At 38.4% G+C, this 16,650-nt stretch overlaps 1 protein-coding gene across 1 annotated transcript; it reads left to right on the top strand.

Moving 5' to 3' along the window:
- Positions 1-4,994: 4,994 nt before the first annotated feature.
- TMEM100 (transmembrane protein 100) lies at positions 4,995-16,304 on the top strand. The gene is made up of 3 exons (XM_083356890.1): positions 4,995-5,175; positions 5,567-5,731; positions 14,057-16,304. The coding sequence occupies exon 3, from the start codon at positions 14,128-14,130 to the stop codon at positions 14,530-14,532; it is 405 nt and encodes a 134-aa protein (XP_083213016.1). The 5' UTR covers positions 4,995-5,175; positions 5,567-5,731; positions 14,057-14,127; the 3' UTR covers positions 14,533-16,304.
- The last annotated feature ends 346 nt before the right edge of the window (positions 16,305-16,650 follow it).

Raw genomic sequence — 16,650 nt, 5'->3', positions numbered from 1 at the left:
ACCCTTCTGTAGCCGCGCGGCTTCCTTTCGGTCTTGATATTGAAATAAACGGCCCGCGCTATATTTTATTCGTGCATTTTATTCGTCCGCTTGACTACGGACGGTGAGCGAAGGGGTTTGATTTACCACGCCGGCCCCGCTTTCCTTCCTGCCAGATTTCCAAAACGCGTTGCCTTACATGATAATAGCGTAGGATCTTAATTATTATTATTTTTTACAATGGGGCTTAAAGCAGGCATGTAAAAGTTTGGACCGCACAACCGGAACTAGCTTTTGGAATCGCGTTACACAGATTACCGGGAATACCTAGGGGAAGGGCAAGAATAGTAATAGGCACAATGATAACTTTCTTGGGGATTTTCTGTTTCTTGAAGCCTCAGGTCTCGATAACCTTCTGAAATGCAGCTGAATATATAGTGGTCTAATTTGCATTTATGTCTTACTCGACCATCTTGAGGTGGATGTCTGGGCTGTTGGAGGTGGTGTGTCATTCTGTACCTCAGCTGGGTCAAGTGTAGTTGATTTTTTTTTTAAATGCAAGATGCACCTACATGAACGTTAAATTGATGCTTGGATTGGGGAATGCAGCAATGGTTCTCAGCACAAAAATTGAATTGTATGTCTACACATGATGAAGTCTATTAAAGGATGTCATGCTAAAACGGTGTGTGTGTGTGTGTGTAGAAAGCAAGGAAGCAGCAGATAGATTGTTGCCTGGGTTTCTGTGCTGAAGGATTTTTTGGTTCTAGTTTTCTTACTCAACAGCAGGTATGTATATATTTCATTTATAGTTTTTAAATACAGACAGGAGAGAAAATTTGATTTCTTTTCTCATAATATTGTTATGCCATCAAGGCTGTACATGATGTTTTGGAAGTAAAACTCTTTCAGTGAAGCAGAGCTTATTCTGAGCAAGAACATAAAGCGACCCCTTATAACTACTAATAAATGCTATATTCAGCAAGGTTTTCAGTTCTTGATCCATCATTATTATTACTGTGTTTCACTTTACTTTTTTTTTACTTTAAAGTATCCAGCCTTGAACATTCCTGGAAGCCATAATTTTCTTTTTAATCTTCTTTCCACAAAATGTCACAGTTAATACTTTTACAGTTCTTTTACTTTTTTTTCAATTCTTCAAATAATCTGGGGCTATTTTTCATCTGGGATTGGGATTTTCTAAAATATTGTATAAACAACCCCCCACCCCCATCTGCTATTACAACCTCTGCTAAACATCACTAAGGATGACAAATGGATTGATACTAGTCAGGATGTGGAAGTACCTGAAAGTTGTGCAGTTTAGTTAAGATAAGTGGGGTTAGAGAAAATGTTGGAGGCAGCAAAGTAAAGAAAGGTTTACAAAAGCAGACTGGAATTGTTTTCTCTGGCATGAAAGATCAAAGGAAAAGCTGTTTTTGCAAGAAGATAATTCCCCTAGTACAGGCTCTGTTCCTAAAGTCTCTCGTGCTTTAAAAGTTGCAAGTCTTGTCCAACCAAAGATAGGAAGAACATTTAACAGTACTGTTAGTATATGGACAATCATACCTCTTTCAAGATTGTGACAATCCTGGTGTTGTCTCTTTCCATCCTTGGGCAGAAAAATATGTCTTAAGAAAAACACAGAAAAAGTTAGGAAATATTGAAATGAGGATCTCATGGCAGGAGGGATGAGGAAAGAAGGCCAAAAGATCATTTTCTACTGTCCAAGTTTCTTTGGTTCATATCAGCAAGACTTTACTTCAGATTATTAATTTTAAGATTGCTCTATATAAAGTGTGATCTTTGTAAATGCATAAAAGCATATGGACTTGTGAACTGATACAGTTAGAATAGAATAGGAGATTCAGGTACAGAATCACAAGTATATCTATTTTCCTCTTGATCAGAAATAATGACTTTTTTTAAAAAAACACGAGTTGATTAGATGAACAAGGTTTACATTTTTTACTTGTATGATTTTGATTATTTTTGAATGCTTCATGCAGACACTGCTCATGCTCAGTTTGGGACAGGCTCATACAAAATTTTACTCAGTGATGCTATGAATTAAACTTAGTGTTTTGGGCATTCAAACTATATGCTCTACCACAGAATAATGGCCCTCCTTCTCTTTGGTTTTCAGAATGTGGTAAAAGCTGCCAAACCTTTCAGTATTTGGCTCAAATGTCTGCATGTTCCATGGTTGTTGTGGGTGTGTACTTCAGTACATTACAAATCTATCTGGCTTTCATGCCAATGTCCTCTGTACTGATGGAGTTTGTATTCTGCAATAGTGCTAACTCAGACATCACAGGACAGGGCAGATGTGATTTTCTTTGCCCTCACTATAGGTTCAATTGACTGGCCTAAGAGTATAGTATTCAATTTTATGTATTTTGTACATCGTAAATAATGTGTACAAAAATGGACTTCGGATACTATGTCTTCTGCTCATGCATCCTTTATACTTGAGAATCAGTTTGTAATAAGTTGTCTTGAAATAAGCGGTAGACATTTCAGTTCTCCCTTAGAGCTCTGCTGTATTTAACTAGTCTGAGGTGATGAAAGCCATGTATGAATGTGAAGAGATAGAAAATTGTGCATCCTTAGTTACCATAACTCATTCTGTGCTTTTGTTTGAGTCAAGTTTGTCTTGGGTGATACTTTTATGTAGTTGTAATATTAAGAAATTAGACTTTGCCAACATCATTTTAACTGGAATGGCAGGACGATAGAATAAATTTGTTTAATTAAAATATTTGGCAGAATGTTGGGGTATACCTCAGGTGTTTAGACAGAAAATAATTTCAGTAATAATGTATATAGCAACACCTAGACAATTTAAAAAGTCTGGCATTAGAATGATCCACATTCCCCTTATAGCAATTGCCACACAGCCACACTTAGCAACCTGCTCAGCTAAGAGCAGCCCACAAGCAGAAAATATACATCTTCCTCATTTGACTAATCCAGTCAGCTAGCTAGCAGGGACATTATTTATATGAAGTGTCATTAATGATACTTGAAAGAAGCCTGTTGATCCTTGAAAAGAGGGAAAGAGATTATCTTTTAGGGAGCTGTGATTTTATCTGCACTTCAGAAGCATAAATGCTGTAGCTTTAACCTGTGGAAAAGCTGTTCTTTGCTTTGGCAGCACACACACTGAAATTGGATTTTATTGAACATGTCTAGTCCTAAATTTTGTCTGTCTTTCAATTCTGTGAAATATAAGAAGTTTATAACAGGTCAGATAATCTGTCTGTTTAGCTCAGGACTGGCTTTTCAGAAAAATCTCAAAGCTTTTGGAAATAGAGATCTTTCGTATAACTACTTGCCTAATCTTTGAAATATGAAGGAGAATTTAGGATATATTATCAGTGTGCAAAGCCACAGTCTATGCATTTAGACCTTTTCCTCAAGGAGCCAAGATCTCTAAAGGGTTTTGTAAACCTGAATCTCCTTTTATTAAACTGAATGTGAATTTTATGTGTAAGAAAAAGAAAGTGAGAGAGAGGGAAAGAGAGACCGAGAGAGCAAGAGAGAGCACATAAGAACTGTTAACTGCATTATAACTCCTAAACATAAAAGCAAATTATGTGATGAGGATATCCACCCACCCCCGGCCGCCCAGGAATTACAGTCTTCAAAATAACACTTGTGCATTTTCTTTTCTATACTGCAACTGCTGAAGTCTTACTGCCATAGAGCAGCCATCTATGGGCAAGCGTTGTCTAGATGTGTGCACTACATTTCCCATCACTATAAGCCAGGGGCTACCCTAGCTGCGAACGATGGGAGTTATACTCCGATGCGTCTGAAAATGCCAACAGGAGTCATGTTGCTATTGAAAGTTCAGTCTTGTACTCTTATACAAGAAAATATTTGAATGTTAATATTCAAGGCTGTATTTTTGAATACATCATTGACAATTACAGTGAGGATATCTATCGTCAGAAAACAGGATCAGCCCAGCATGGTATTTTGATCCACTGCAGGTAGCATGGAGGCAGTTATCCCTCTATCTGTTCCTCACGTTTCTTGCTAGCTTGATCTGAAGCCTTGGCCTGCAATGTTGAACTGGCCAAAGTATCCTCTAGAGCCTTTCAGGCAGAGAAAAGGAATGTTGAGTAAGCTTAGTAGCAGATCTTTTGCAGGTTCAGAAGGTTAACCTGACTGCCTTGTGGTTTCACAGCTGTTGCTCTAGCTGACACGGCTTTGGCTCTTCTTTGGAAAGCGTCAATCTGGGATGTAGCTGTTAGAAATGCAGGTGTTCAAGAAAGCTTGTCCTTTTTTAAAAATCCCATTTATATCCCGCCCTTCTTCGAAGACTCAGGGCGGCTTACAATCTAAGAAGCTCAAATCAATGTGCTTAGCAATAGCCTTCATGCTATGTACATGCCTGCTTATTAGGGCTTTCGGGGGGGCCCGCAGTCAGCTTATTGCCCCCAACAATCTGGGTCCTCATTTTACCTACCTCGGAAGGATGGAAGGCTGAGTCAACCTTGAGCCTGGTGGGACTCGAACCTGCACTAATTGCAGGCAGCTGGTGTTACTTAAGGAGGCATTAGCCCACTGCTCCACCAAGGCTCTTTTAAATGGGATCCTCTTGAAAGATAGCAAAGAGGAGGATTGTCCTCTTTTCCTCTTCTACACACTGAAACTGACAAGATCTTGTTTTCAAGACTGAGCAGGACAACCATCTGCCTCCATACCCGAAGCAACAAGTCGATTTAGCGAGCTAAGAAAAAACAATGAGGGACACATATCTCTCTAACCTCTCACCATAACCTAAGATAGCATGGAAGAACAGGATGGCAAGCTGAGAAATTGGCATCTTGCTCCTTGGCTTCTCTCACCTGAAGTAGTTTCTCGTTTTCCTTATGGACAGGGCTGTATATAGGTAGAGTCTACTTCACAGAGAGAAATGCAAGTGTTTTATTTTAAATGCTGTGCGAAGAGAAGCTGCTCAAGTGATTTGTGTTTCCTGTTCCCTCTGGATCGCTGTCATATTCGAGGCCTCTCTGGTCAGATGAGCCAGGCTGAAAAAATTCTTTGGAGCAGTTGATGAGGAACAAACAAGGATGAAATTACCAGATCAAATGGCATAAATAATGGAGCTTCTAGAGCTCTGGTGTCTATTCTGTGGAATTCTAATCTGGTGGGCTGAATAATGTTGAACTCTTCCAAAGAAAGGTAATTCCCTTGAAAAGGGAGATAACTGGTAGTGTTTACTTCCTGGTTTTTTTTTCTTTTAATGAACAGGATTTAATTAACAAAAATGCATCAAAACTGGTTATGTTCTTTTTAATTTGATTGATGTATGTGCTTATTTGTCATATATTGCCCTGCCTTAGGAACTGTTAGTTATAGTCTGACTAATAAATTTTGGACTGTGTACTTTATTTAAGAAGTGGAAATCCTGAATGAATATATACATATACACACACACCCCTACACATAAATAGTGTGTGTGTGTGTGTGTGTGTGTGAAAAAGTTTATGCTGTTGCTTATATTGAATATTCCTATCATTTGTGTAACTTCACACTTTTGCAGTTATCATTCTATCCAATTTCTTTTCTCTAGGTCCCACTGTAGTGTCTGGTTTCCACAAGAAAAAAAACAAAAACACTTAGAAGCCCTCAATTTTTGCTGTTCATCAACTTATTTGGAGAACAAAAGTCTGATTTTTGGAATAAACCTTCACTGTTGCTTGCTAAAACAAGCCATGCTAAATGTTTTACAGAAGAGGTATGTGGAAGCTGGCTTTTGCTTGTGTGCATGAACAATAGTAAATCATTATGGTCTTAGATCAGAAATAAAAACGTGCATCACCTTAACTCAATATCTGAAGAAATGAATACAAATGTATCATTCAATAAGCTTTTTAAACATGTTTGTTAATATTGAAATGAACAATCTCTGCCCTATATTTCTTATCCATTTATGTTATAGTGCAACATTTGATTTGTACAACCATAATTTGTATTCTATCACAAGGAAATTTTTTCTGTTCTTCTGATTTGAAGAAATTTTGATATTCACACTTGCCCCATGGAAGAGAAAGAATACAGAACCATGCATTTGCAAAAAAAGAGAAAGGAAGAATGCATTATAAGTCATATTTAAAGAATGAAAGTGGCACTCCAACGTGTGTATTATCTTGATTTTCTCACTGTCAGTTGTTAAACAGTAATCTTTCTGAGGGGAAATAACTTACTTAGAAAACTTTGCAGAACGTGACATACATTGATGCTGCTGAATGGACAATAAGTTGTTAATAAAAATATTGAGGCCTCTGTGTTTAAGGACACCTTTAGTTTTCTGAACTGAAGAAGTGACAGCAGTATAGATATGGATAGTAAAGATGATATGGTATAATAGCTTAACTCAAGTTTTTTTATTGTGGTATGCAACAGACATATGACACTTACACTGTAATTAAACCAGACCTGTCATAAAAGGATATCCAAGAGATTATCCAATTGACAACCAAGCTCGTAATCTCTAGGTTTGTTTTTAGGTTAACCTCATAGCCTGTATTGCTCACTTTTAGAGTTGACTAGTTTTCTTTTTTCTTCTTTAGAAAGCAAAACGTTGTTCATTTTTATTTGCTTTTTTTAAAAGATCAGATATACAGAAACATATTTGCCAAAAATATTGGAGAGCTACTATCAGAATAAATGATACTCGGATAGATGGATAATCTGAGTCACAGCCCCAACTCATGTAGGAGTTCATGTGTTAGACTTGATCAGGCATGTCAAACTCGCAACATCACGTGACATCGCGCGACGTATCGCGACTTTTTCCCCATTGCCGGCAATGGGATGGGCGCAGTTTCAGGACGACACGTCCAACCCACGGGTCGTCAGTTTGACATGCCTGGACTTGATGATTGCTTGGAACAGATGTGATATATAAATGTTAACATCTGCCCTTTAATGTGGTCAGATAACTAATTGCTGTGAATCTGACCAGCAGTACCAAACAGGAGGATAGACTCATTTGATTGGCCTGGTCCAAGAGCATAATGGATCTACTTGGTTTTCAAAGAATGCTTGGAGGGATTTCTAAGCACTGGTGGGTCTCTGTGCTGAAGTGTTGCCCTCCAGCTGGGAATACTTGGACAGCTGTAATTTTGCATAGAATTACACATAGGTGGCTTCTTCCTGAACACCAGTTCATGAGAACTCCTTGGATTACTGAGAAGCTCCAGGAAGTGAAACAGCAGAAGAGACACCTAAACCAACATCAGTAACAGACAAAGAGCAAGCCTTCCTGGATCTTATAAGAGTGTAGCTTTAGCTTACATGTGCTAATAGTGCTAAAATATTTATCTGATCTTACTCATCCATAGTTTGCTGTTCAGTAGCCTCTTTAAAGTCACCCTTACAATATTAAGTAAAGATGAGAAAGATTGTTGTTGTTGTTGTTAGATGCGAAGTCGTGTCCGACCCATCGCGACCCTATGGACAATGTTCCTCCAGGCCTTCCTGTCCTCTACCATCTTCTGGAGTCCATCTAAGCTCACGCCTACTGTTTCAGTGACTCCATCCAGCCACCTCATTCTCTGTCGTCCCCTTCTTCTAGTGCCCTCAATCTTTCCCAGCATTAGGCTCTTCTCCAGTGAGTCCTTCCTTCTCATTAGGTGGCCAAAGTATTTGAGTTTTAGCTTCAGGATCTGGCCTTCTAAAGAGCAGTCAGGGTTGATCTCCTCTAGGACTGACCGGTTTGATTGCCTTGCAGTCCAAGGGACTCGCAGGAGTCTTCTCCAGCACCATAGTTCAAAGGCCTCAATTCTTTGGCACTCAGCCTTTCTTATGGTCCAGCTTTCACTGCCATACATTGCAACTGGGAAGACCATAGCCTTGACTATACGCACTTTTGTTGACATGGTGATGTCTCTGCTTTTTAGTGTGCTGTCTAGATTTGCCATGGCTTTCCTCCCAAGGAGCAAACGTCTTTTAATTTCTTGGCTACAGTCCCCATCTGCAGTGATCTTGGGGCCCAGGAAAATAAAATCTGTCACTACCTCCATTTCTTCCCCATCTATTTGCCAGGAATTGAGAGGGCCAGATGCCATGATCTTGGTTTTCTTAATGTTTAGTTTCAACCCAAGTTTTGCACTCTCCTTCTTCACCCGCAACGAGAGGCTCTTTAGTTCTTCTTCACTTTCTGCCATTATAGTGGTATCGTCTGCATATCTTAGGTTGTTGATGTTTCTTCCGGCAATCTTAATTCCAACTTTTGATTCATCTAGCCCTGCCTTTCTCTTGATGTGCTCTGCATATAAGTTAAATAGGCAAGGGGACAGTATACAGCCTTGCCGGACTCCTTTCCCAATTTTGAACCAATCAGTGGTTCCGTGTCCAATTCTCACTGTTGCTTCTTGGCCCGCATATAGATTTCTCAAGAGACAAATAAGATGGTCTGGTACTCCCATCTCTTTAAGGACTTGCCAGAGTTTGTTATGATCCACACAATCAAAGGCTTTAGCATAGTCAATGAAGCAGAAGTAGATGTTTTTCTGGAACTCTCTAGCTTTCTCCATGATCCAGCGTATGTTAGCAATTTGATCTCTAGTTCCTCTGCCTCTTCGAAATCCTGCCTGTACTTCTGGTAGTTCTCGATCCACATACTGCTGGAGTCTAGCTTGTAGAATTTTAAGCATAACTTTACTAGCATGAGAAATGAGTGCAATGGTGCGATAGTTTGAACATTCTTTGGCACTGCCTTTCTTTGGAATTGGAATGTAAACTGATCTTTTCCAATCCTGTGGCCACTGTTGAGTTTTCCAAATTTGCTGGCAAATTGAGTGTAGCACTTTTACTGCATCGTCTTTTAAGATTTTGAATAGCTCAGCTGGAATACTGTCACCTCCACTTGCTTTGTTGTTGCTCAGCTTTTCTAAGGCCCACTTCACTTCACATTCTAGGATGTCTGGCTCGAGGTCAATGACCACCTCATTGTGATTATCAGGGATGTTAAGCTCATTCTTGTATAGTTCTTCTGTGTAGTTTTGCCACCTCTTCTTAATCTCTTCTGCCTCTGTTAGGTCCCTGCCATTTTGGTCCTTTATCATGCCCATTTTTGCATGAAACGTTCCTTTCATCTCTCCAATTTTCTTGAAAAGATCTCTGGTCCTCCCTATTCTATTGTTTTCTTATATTTCTTTGCATTGTTCATTTAAGAAGGCATTCTTATCTCTTCTAGCTATTCTTTGGAATTCTGCATTTAATTGGGCGTATCTTTCTTTTTCTCCCTTGCCTTTCGCTTCCCTCCTTTCCTCAGCTATTTGCAAAGCTTCCTCAGCCATTTTGCTTTCTTGCATTTCTTTTTCTTTGGGATGGTTTTGGTTGCTATCTGTTGTACAATGTTGCGAACCTCTGTCCATAGATGAGATGAGAAAGATGAGAAAGTTAAAATCACTCAAATCCACTTGGAACTGGGTGCTAAGTGGGCAGATCCTAGTGAGGTAACTAAGATTGTTCCTTGCAAGGTTAATCCAGAGAATTTGATTCTTTTGGCTCTGAGGAAGGGGACAATGTTTTTCTCAGTATTGGCTCTGCCACCTGTGGTTTGATTATCTATCTATCTGCTTGGTGAAAACCTCCAAGGAGCTATCAGGTGGCTGGGCCTGGGTAGTGGTTAAAATACCCTTGAGAGAGGCAGTAGTACTCCCTGTCTTAAAAAAGGTAGTAGTGTACCTTCTTCTTAAGAAGCTATCACTTAATCTAGCTATATTTGGATAACTATTGTCCAGTCTCTAACGTTCTCTTTTTAGGGAAGGATATTGATAAGATTGAAGAACAGTGGAGGAAATAGACTGTCTAGATGTTTTTCAGTCTTATTTCAGGCCTGCAAATGAGCCTGGGATAATGGAAGTGTGACTCTCCTGGTCTTGCTGTACCTTTGTATGGTTTTTGATACCTCTGTTTATTGTAGCCAAACTTCAAGAGTTATTGTAGGGGACATTGTTTTATTGCAATTTTCGTCTTCCTGAAGGGGAGTTTTCAGTTAGTAGTAATACTTGATACTTCACCCCTCTTATTTAATATATATATGAAGCTGCTGGGGGATGATATTCATTGGCATGGAGTCACATCATCTGTACGCTGATGATTCTTAGTTATATATCTTGAGATTGGGCTGAACAAGAAGTATTGTCCTAGTCCTTGAAGGTTAATTAGGATCTGGTGAACAAGGAACAGACTCGGGCTCAACCCTGACAAAACAAAGTAGCAATGGACATGGAGAATTTTCAGTACCAGAGACATTCCATCTTTGGTTTTACTTCCTTTTTTTGGAACTGGTTCATAATTTGATAGTCCCTCTGGACTTCCAGCTTCTGACAAAGAGTCAATGGCAAATCTGACCAGGTTACATTTGGTATGTCAGATGATCACAAGACTGGCAGACATTATTCTGGATCACTTGTACCTTAGCCACTTATTGGTTGAATTACTGCAATATATGTGGGGCATCCCTTGAAGAGCATCCAGAAGCTCAGACTGATTCAGAGTGTGTTGGCTTGAATCGTGGAGAAAGCCTTATCTTTCTCCCAAATAACACTTCTATCTCAAGAGCTGCATTGGATGCTCGTTCTTTTCTAAGTATTATTCGATGTCATCTTTAAAGGACTCTATGGCTTAGAGTTGGTTATTTATGGGATTGTCTTCTTCTATGGTAGGATGAGCTCTCTCTTTTAAGGGTTGTCATTTTAGACGCTGAGGGAATGAACCTTCTCAATCCCAGATTTCATTTTTGGAGCAGCAGATTCCAAAAATTAGTTTGTCCTCCGTTCTTTTGGTTTTGAGAAGGGCCATTAAAGCATGACTCTTCAAGAGCACCCTGAGTTGGAATGGATATCAGTAGAGAGCCTCTCTTGCTATGTATTTCTTTTCATAAGATGTTTTGGTGGTCCTTGACTATTCAAGTTATTCTACCTATAATCCTTATTCCTTTGTGTGCTGTTGGAAACACGTCTCCATGAGTCCATGTCATGTAATATTTAAACAACTGCATTGGTAGGTCTTACTAGATTATAGCCATATCATGAATATAAAATGCAAAGTGTTTTTATCTTGCTAATAAAGAGACTGCAAGATGGATTTTATCAAATACACCTTTGATTATATATTTATATAATATATAATATGTTAGGAACATTGGGTGCACCTTTTGAGATACTTGGACAAATATTTTAATTTAAACTTTTTGTTGGCACTTTTACTGTTGGTTATGACTGAGAAAATAGTTGTCCACTTAAATAGAATTCTTTTTTTCTCAAGATTTGTCCAACAGAAAAAGTTGTGAAGAACTGTGCTTGATAGCTGATATTATCCATTAATTGTATAACATTTTCTTTAAATATTGCCAGTATTGTTAAGCTGTTTAGATTCTCAGTATAATTGGTAGTTTGTGTCTGTAGGTCTCTACGTATAGGACTGTTGGTGTCTGTGTGTTTCTGTCTGTAGGACAATCTGGCCATTCAATATTTCAATACAGGTACAACATCTTGAACTGGAACTCTGCTGCTCATAGCCCTTTCTCTTTTTGTAATATATTATACTTGGATTGTTTATATCTTTATATTAGAAACCAGTAAAAACTTATTGCTACATCTACACTATAGTAGGGTAGAGAACCAGTTTAATATAGTGGTTAAGGGGTAGGGCTAGAAACCAGGAGACTGTGAGTTCTAGTCCCTTTTTAGGCATGAAGCCAATTAGGTGAGCTTGGGCCAATCATTCTCTCAAACCTAGGAAGCAGGGAAGTGGGTTAATTTAAAATGGGGATAAGCTTACAAAAGGTAGTATGCAGTAGTTTCTATAGACTGACTCACCACCCAAGAATTTGCTGTAAGAATTAAAATTGGCCAGTGATGATGAATGCCTGGAAAACAGTGTTAAGCAATCATTGGTGTTTCTGTGCCGCAGGAGACTGCACAAAAAATATGATTTTGCTTATTTTGGCTATATTTTATACCAATTAATGATTTAGACAAAGTATCAGGCATGAATGAAGGTTGGTGGGTATAAATGAGTATGGAATGCAATAGTATTTTTTTTAATTAAAAAAATCAAATCTGCATTTTGGGAATATGGAAACCATATTTCCCCTTTTATTAAAGAATGAAAAATAATCTTTATTACAAAGTAAATTAAAAACCAGTATTCAATTTTTGACGGCCCTGGTGTGGGGGTGTGGGGGTGGGGGTGTGTAAGTACAGTAAGCTAGCTCATTCATAAGGCAGAGGCTACGTATTCTAAACTGAAATGTCTAATATTAAATAAAAATCTACAAACCTTGTTGTGTGACTTTTACTTTGCAAATGGCAGCTTTCAATGGGGAAATGGAGAGCCAATCTGATGCGATGGTAAAGGTGCTGGCCTAGAAACCAGGAGTGTGTGAGTTTTAAGCCTCCTTTTAACATGAAAGCCAGCTGGGTGACTATGGGCCAGATCCTTCTCTCGGCCCAACCCACATCACAGAGTTGTTGTGGAGAAAATAGGACGTGGGAGAATTAGGTATGTTTGCTGCCTTAAGTTAACTAAATATAAAGATGAGGTAAAAATCTAAGAATAGTAATAAAATAGACATTCAATGGGGTATAGCACTATAGTAGCATCACTCCAGTCCCACTGTGCTAGAATAATTCATGTTCAGTTATTCTCCAAAAACAGGAATGACTATTTCATTAAAATATTTTTATGCTAAGATTATTCCTAATTAAGGTATAAATAAGGGTGTTGGTCTAACAGGTGTTTGATTCTGTTGCCTTAAATTGGAAATATTTTTCTCCCACTGAATTTTCCAGGCTGACCAGGCCATACCTGGGAAAATCCCAGTGATTTTGTAAAAGCCAAAATCAGCAGGTGTTATAAACAGTCATGGTCCCTGCTTTTCTTCTTTCTGAAGGAAACGACTGTTTGCAAATGACTAGTCACTAGGAGAAGGCTGCATATACAAACAGTAGGGGATCAGTTTGCTTTGTGTGAGCTATGCAGTCTAGTAGCCTGAAAAATCACAAATAATTTTGTCCTTTCATTGCTGGAAAGTGTCTTAAGGTTTGGAAAGGCCCAGAGTAATGTTTTCAGTGAGTAAAAGATACCTGCAAAATATATTAGTTAGTTCGATTGAGGCACTAACCTAAACAAGTTAAAACTTGACAATTTTACACCAACTCTTTCTCTCTCTTTTTCTTTCCTCGATTTCAATAGGATCACTAGAAACCCTCAGACTAAAAAACAAAATCAAATGTTATGTGATATTCCCAGATCAACCTATACTGTTTTATTTTTTTCAAACCCAGTCTGAATCAGAAACTTCAGGATTAATTAAACAGTTCCACAGCGGTCACTACAAAGGAACATAATATTAGGCTTTTAGTATGTTCTATTAAAAATCCAATATTGTACAAATAACCTAAAATACATTAATCAGAATTCAAGCCAGTGAAATTTTGTAGACAAAATACCTTCCATATTTGGATCATCACAGCTGACCAAGCCCTTCCCAACAGTCCTATGTAACATATAATATAAATTATAAAGAAGCGCAAGGGCCATCAGAAGAAGTGATCTACCACTGTTCATGGAGGGGAAAAAAAGATCTTCAGCAGAGGACCTTCCCTTCACTTGCCATCTGATACATTGTGTAACTAGAGAGACCAAAGTTTGCACCTGGGATCTTTTTATTCTGCATGCAAAATGTTATAGATGTGCTATAGAGCAAGATGGAACTATCCCTGTCCTGTAGAGGAGATGTAGAAGAAATTGATGGCCTTGACACTTTTTTTTGTATCTTTCAATATTATGATATGGCAGATAAATGGATCCAGATTATTCTTGGATTTGCGAGACAGGGGTTAAGATCCTGCAACTGGTTTCATGTCGTTTTAAGACTTTTATGGCTTATATTGCAGTTTGCTTTCTCATTTCAAAGTGCTATCAGCTCCGGGTTAGGAAGGGCTCTAGGAGTTTAAGAAATGTGGGGCTGCAGGTTGTCCATCCTGTTTCTAGAGGTAGTCCAGAAATATTCATGCATTCAAATCCATTTCCTTTTTCACAGCTGAAACCTTTCAAACGACACCCATTGAAGCTTCGGCATTGATGTAAGAGAAGCTAGTCAAAGATTGCAAGATGACAGATGAGCCGATTAAAGAGGTCTTGGGAAGCTCCAAGTGCCCTCAGTGCGCAACACCGGAAAAAAGCAACAACAATGACTACAGGGTAATAACTGTCCCTTTGGTGAGCGAATGCCAACTGACGGCTGCTACCGGGGGAGCTGAACTCTCCTGTTACCGCTGTACAATCCCATTTGGGGTGGTGATCCTCATTGCTGGGGTGGTGGTCACTGCTGTGGCATATAGCTTCAACTCCCATGGATCCATCATCTCCGTCTTTGGTTTGATTCTCTTGTCATCTGGACTCTTTTTGCTGGTGTCAAGTGCATTATGCTGGAAAATCCGCCAGCACCACAAGAAAACCAAGAGGCGTGAAAGCCAGACAGTTCTAGTGGCTAACCAGAGGAACCTGTTTGCTTAAGAACTACGCTACAAACAAGAGGCTAAAAAAAGAAAGAGAATGCAATGGGTCACAGTATTGCACACGTCTATTTATTTTCATTTGGGCTACGGGATGTCTTTTATTAATGACTGTTTGGATTGATCAGTGTTAAGTAAAGAGTTCTTGCAAAATCAGGAATAATTGGTATCCCTAAACATATTTCAAGATGGATTAGGTTTAGTAGTTTCTTCCTTCCATTTAGTCTCCTATCCTCTCTTACCCCTCTCCCCATTTGTATTATAAACTTAAAAGCAAGCCAAGCTAAGATGAGAAAACCTATTATAGTCAAAGATAGCAGTAGGCAATTGATAATGCAAATATATGTGCATAAGAACAAGATAATTCTTTGTTATCAGCTATCTCTTTTCATAGAATTATTTGTTTCAAGTATATATATGTAACAAGAGCTTACCTTGAATTACTTTCCTGAGAAGCAAACTTTGAAAGTGATTGAGAAGAGGAGCCTATGAACAATTCTATCATGGCTAAGAGTTGCAGATAAATCTTTGTCACTATAGTGGTAAATAATTCTACTTTTTTCTTTCCTACAAAAGGCAGGGAAGTACCTAATGTCAGCTGTTTTTCTACTTCAGACTCCCCTTGAAAAAATCAGCTTATACCTATCGTTTACCTTTGTGTGGAACAAAGAGGTCCTGGCTCAGTACCATCTCCCAAAGAGAAAATAGCAATTTCATTGCATGCTTCATTGATTAGCATGTTTGCTTGATTTACAAAGGCCTGCAAATAAAGCAATTCCCTTTTTCCTTATACATCCATTTGGCAAACCCATCTTGAAATGTTATTTACCTCCCCGTCATTATGCTTTGCTTTTGCTTACTGCCCTCCTCCTCAGCCCTGTCTTTTGCACCATTTTTTTTATTCCAAGCTATTCTGAATGCTTGGATAATGTTGAAAACAGGAAAATTTTGAAGGTGATTAGAACACAACTAAAAGTGCCAAAAGCGTGCTCATGGCTTTCTCCTCCAATTTTGTGGCATTATGTTTTCAATAGCTGAAAAGTTCATATACTTCTTTCATCGAGATATTTTTTAAGGCCTACAGGTAGCTGCATTAGTGAATTCTCAGATCACTTCTCTACTCTTTGTTTTGTTCCTAAGAAATGTATGGTACTTTTTCAAGATAAATATCAAACTTTTTTTTTAATTTTGGGTGCTCAGGGGAGAGGGATTAATACTTAGACACACATTAATCTCTATGCTTGTTAGCCCAAATTAAACAACAAAATACCTGTATAGTTAGAAGTGACTTTTTCTGTAAAGTTCATTATTATAATGCTCTCATACTTAGCACTTTGGGGTGGTTTTGATATTTTTTTAATGAACCCTTCATTATAAAAATAATAAACAATTTCTGCTGCTAGAGCTTCACAAGGTTTAGTTATTTCCATTCTGATCTGAAACTTTTTGTACAGATATATCCCAGAAGACCAATACAGATATGAATAATGTGAATGCCCAGCCAGAGATGGCTGCAGTGTAGTTTGTTCATCCCTGCCCCACTGAAATTCTAAGGAACATGTGAAACTAGAGAGGTAGTACAATGAACAATGCAGATGGAACTTTTATCCAGTCCCTGAAAGCTTGTACAATTACTGATTATTAAATGCAGTTGAACCTTTAAAAGTCTGCTAATGTTGAACTTTCTGTTCTGCATCTTTATTTAAGAAATGTATGGGGCAGTGTATGCAAAAATTATGTTAACAACTTAAAATACAATAAAAGATCGTATGAACCAAGCCTAAAGCAGTAAAATTTTAAAAAGCTGAAATCAAACACAAACTGAAATAGTAAAATGTATATATATAAATTAAATGCAAATAAAATGGTTCTAGCAGATTGTTGAATTTAATTCAGAGTGGATGCCAGCTATGTTTCACTGATAAGCCAAGTTATGCTGTGGCTGTGTTTTCACAGTACCTAGAGGCTGTAGGGGTCTGGATGGGGGACAAAAGGCTTCTACTGAACTCTGGTAAGATGGAGTAGCTGTGAAGTCTTAGGATCCGGAGGTTTATCATCTTTAGTTCTGGTTGGAGTGGGGATTTTCCTAGACTCATGACTCCTGATCAGAGACCAGGTG

The sequence above is a fragment of the Vipera ursinii genome (assembly GCF_947247035.1).
Source record: "Vipera ursinii genome assembly, chromosome: 2".
In the NCBI taxonomy this organism is placed as follows: domain Eukaryota; kingdom Metazoa; phylum Chordata; class Lepidosauria; order Squamata; family Viperidae; genus Vipera; species Vipera ursinii.
The sequence above is the reverse complement of the archived record's forward strand: the minus strand, read 5'-3'. Positions and strand labels throughout refer to the sequence as shown.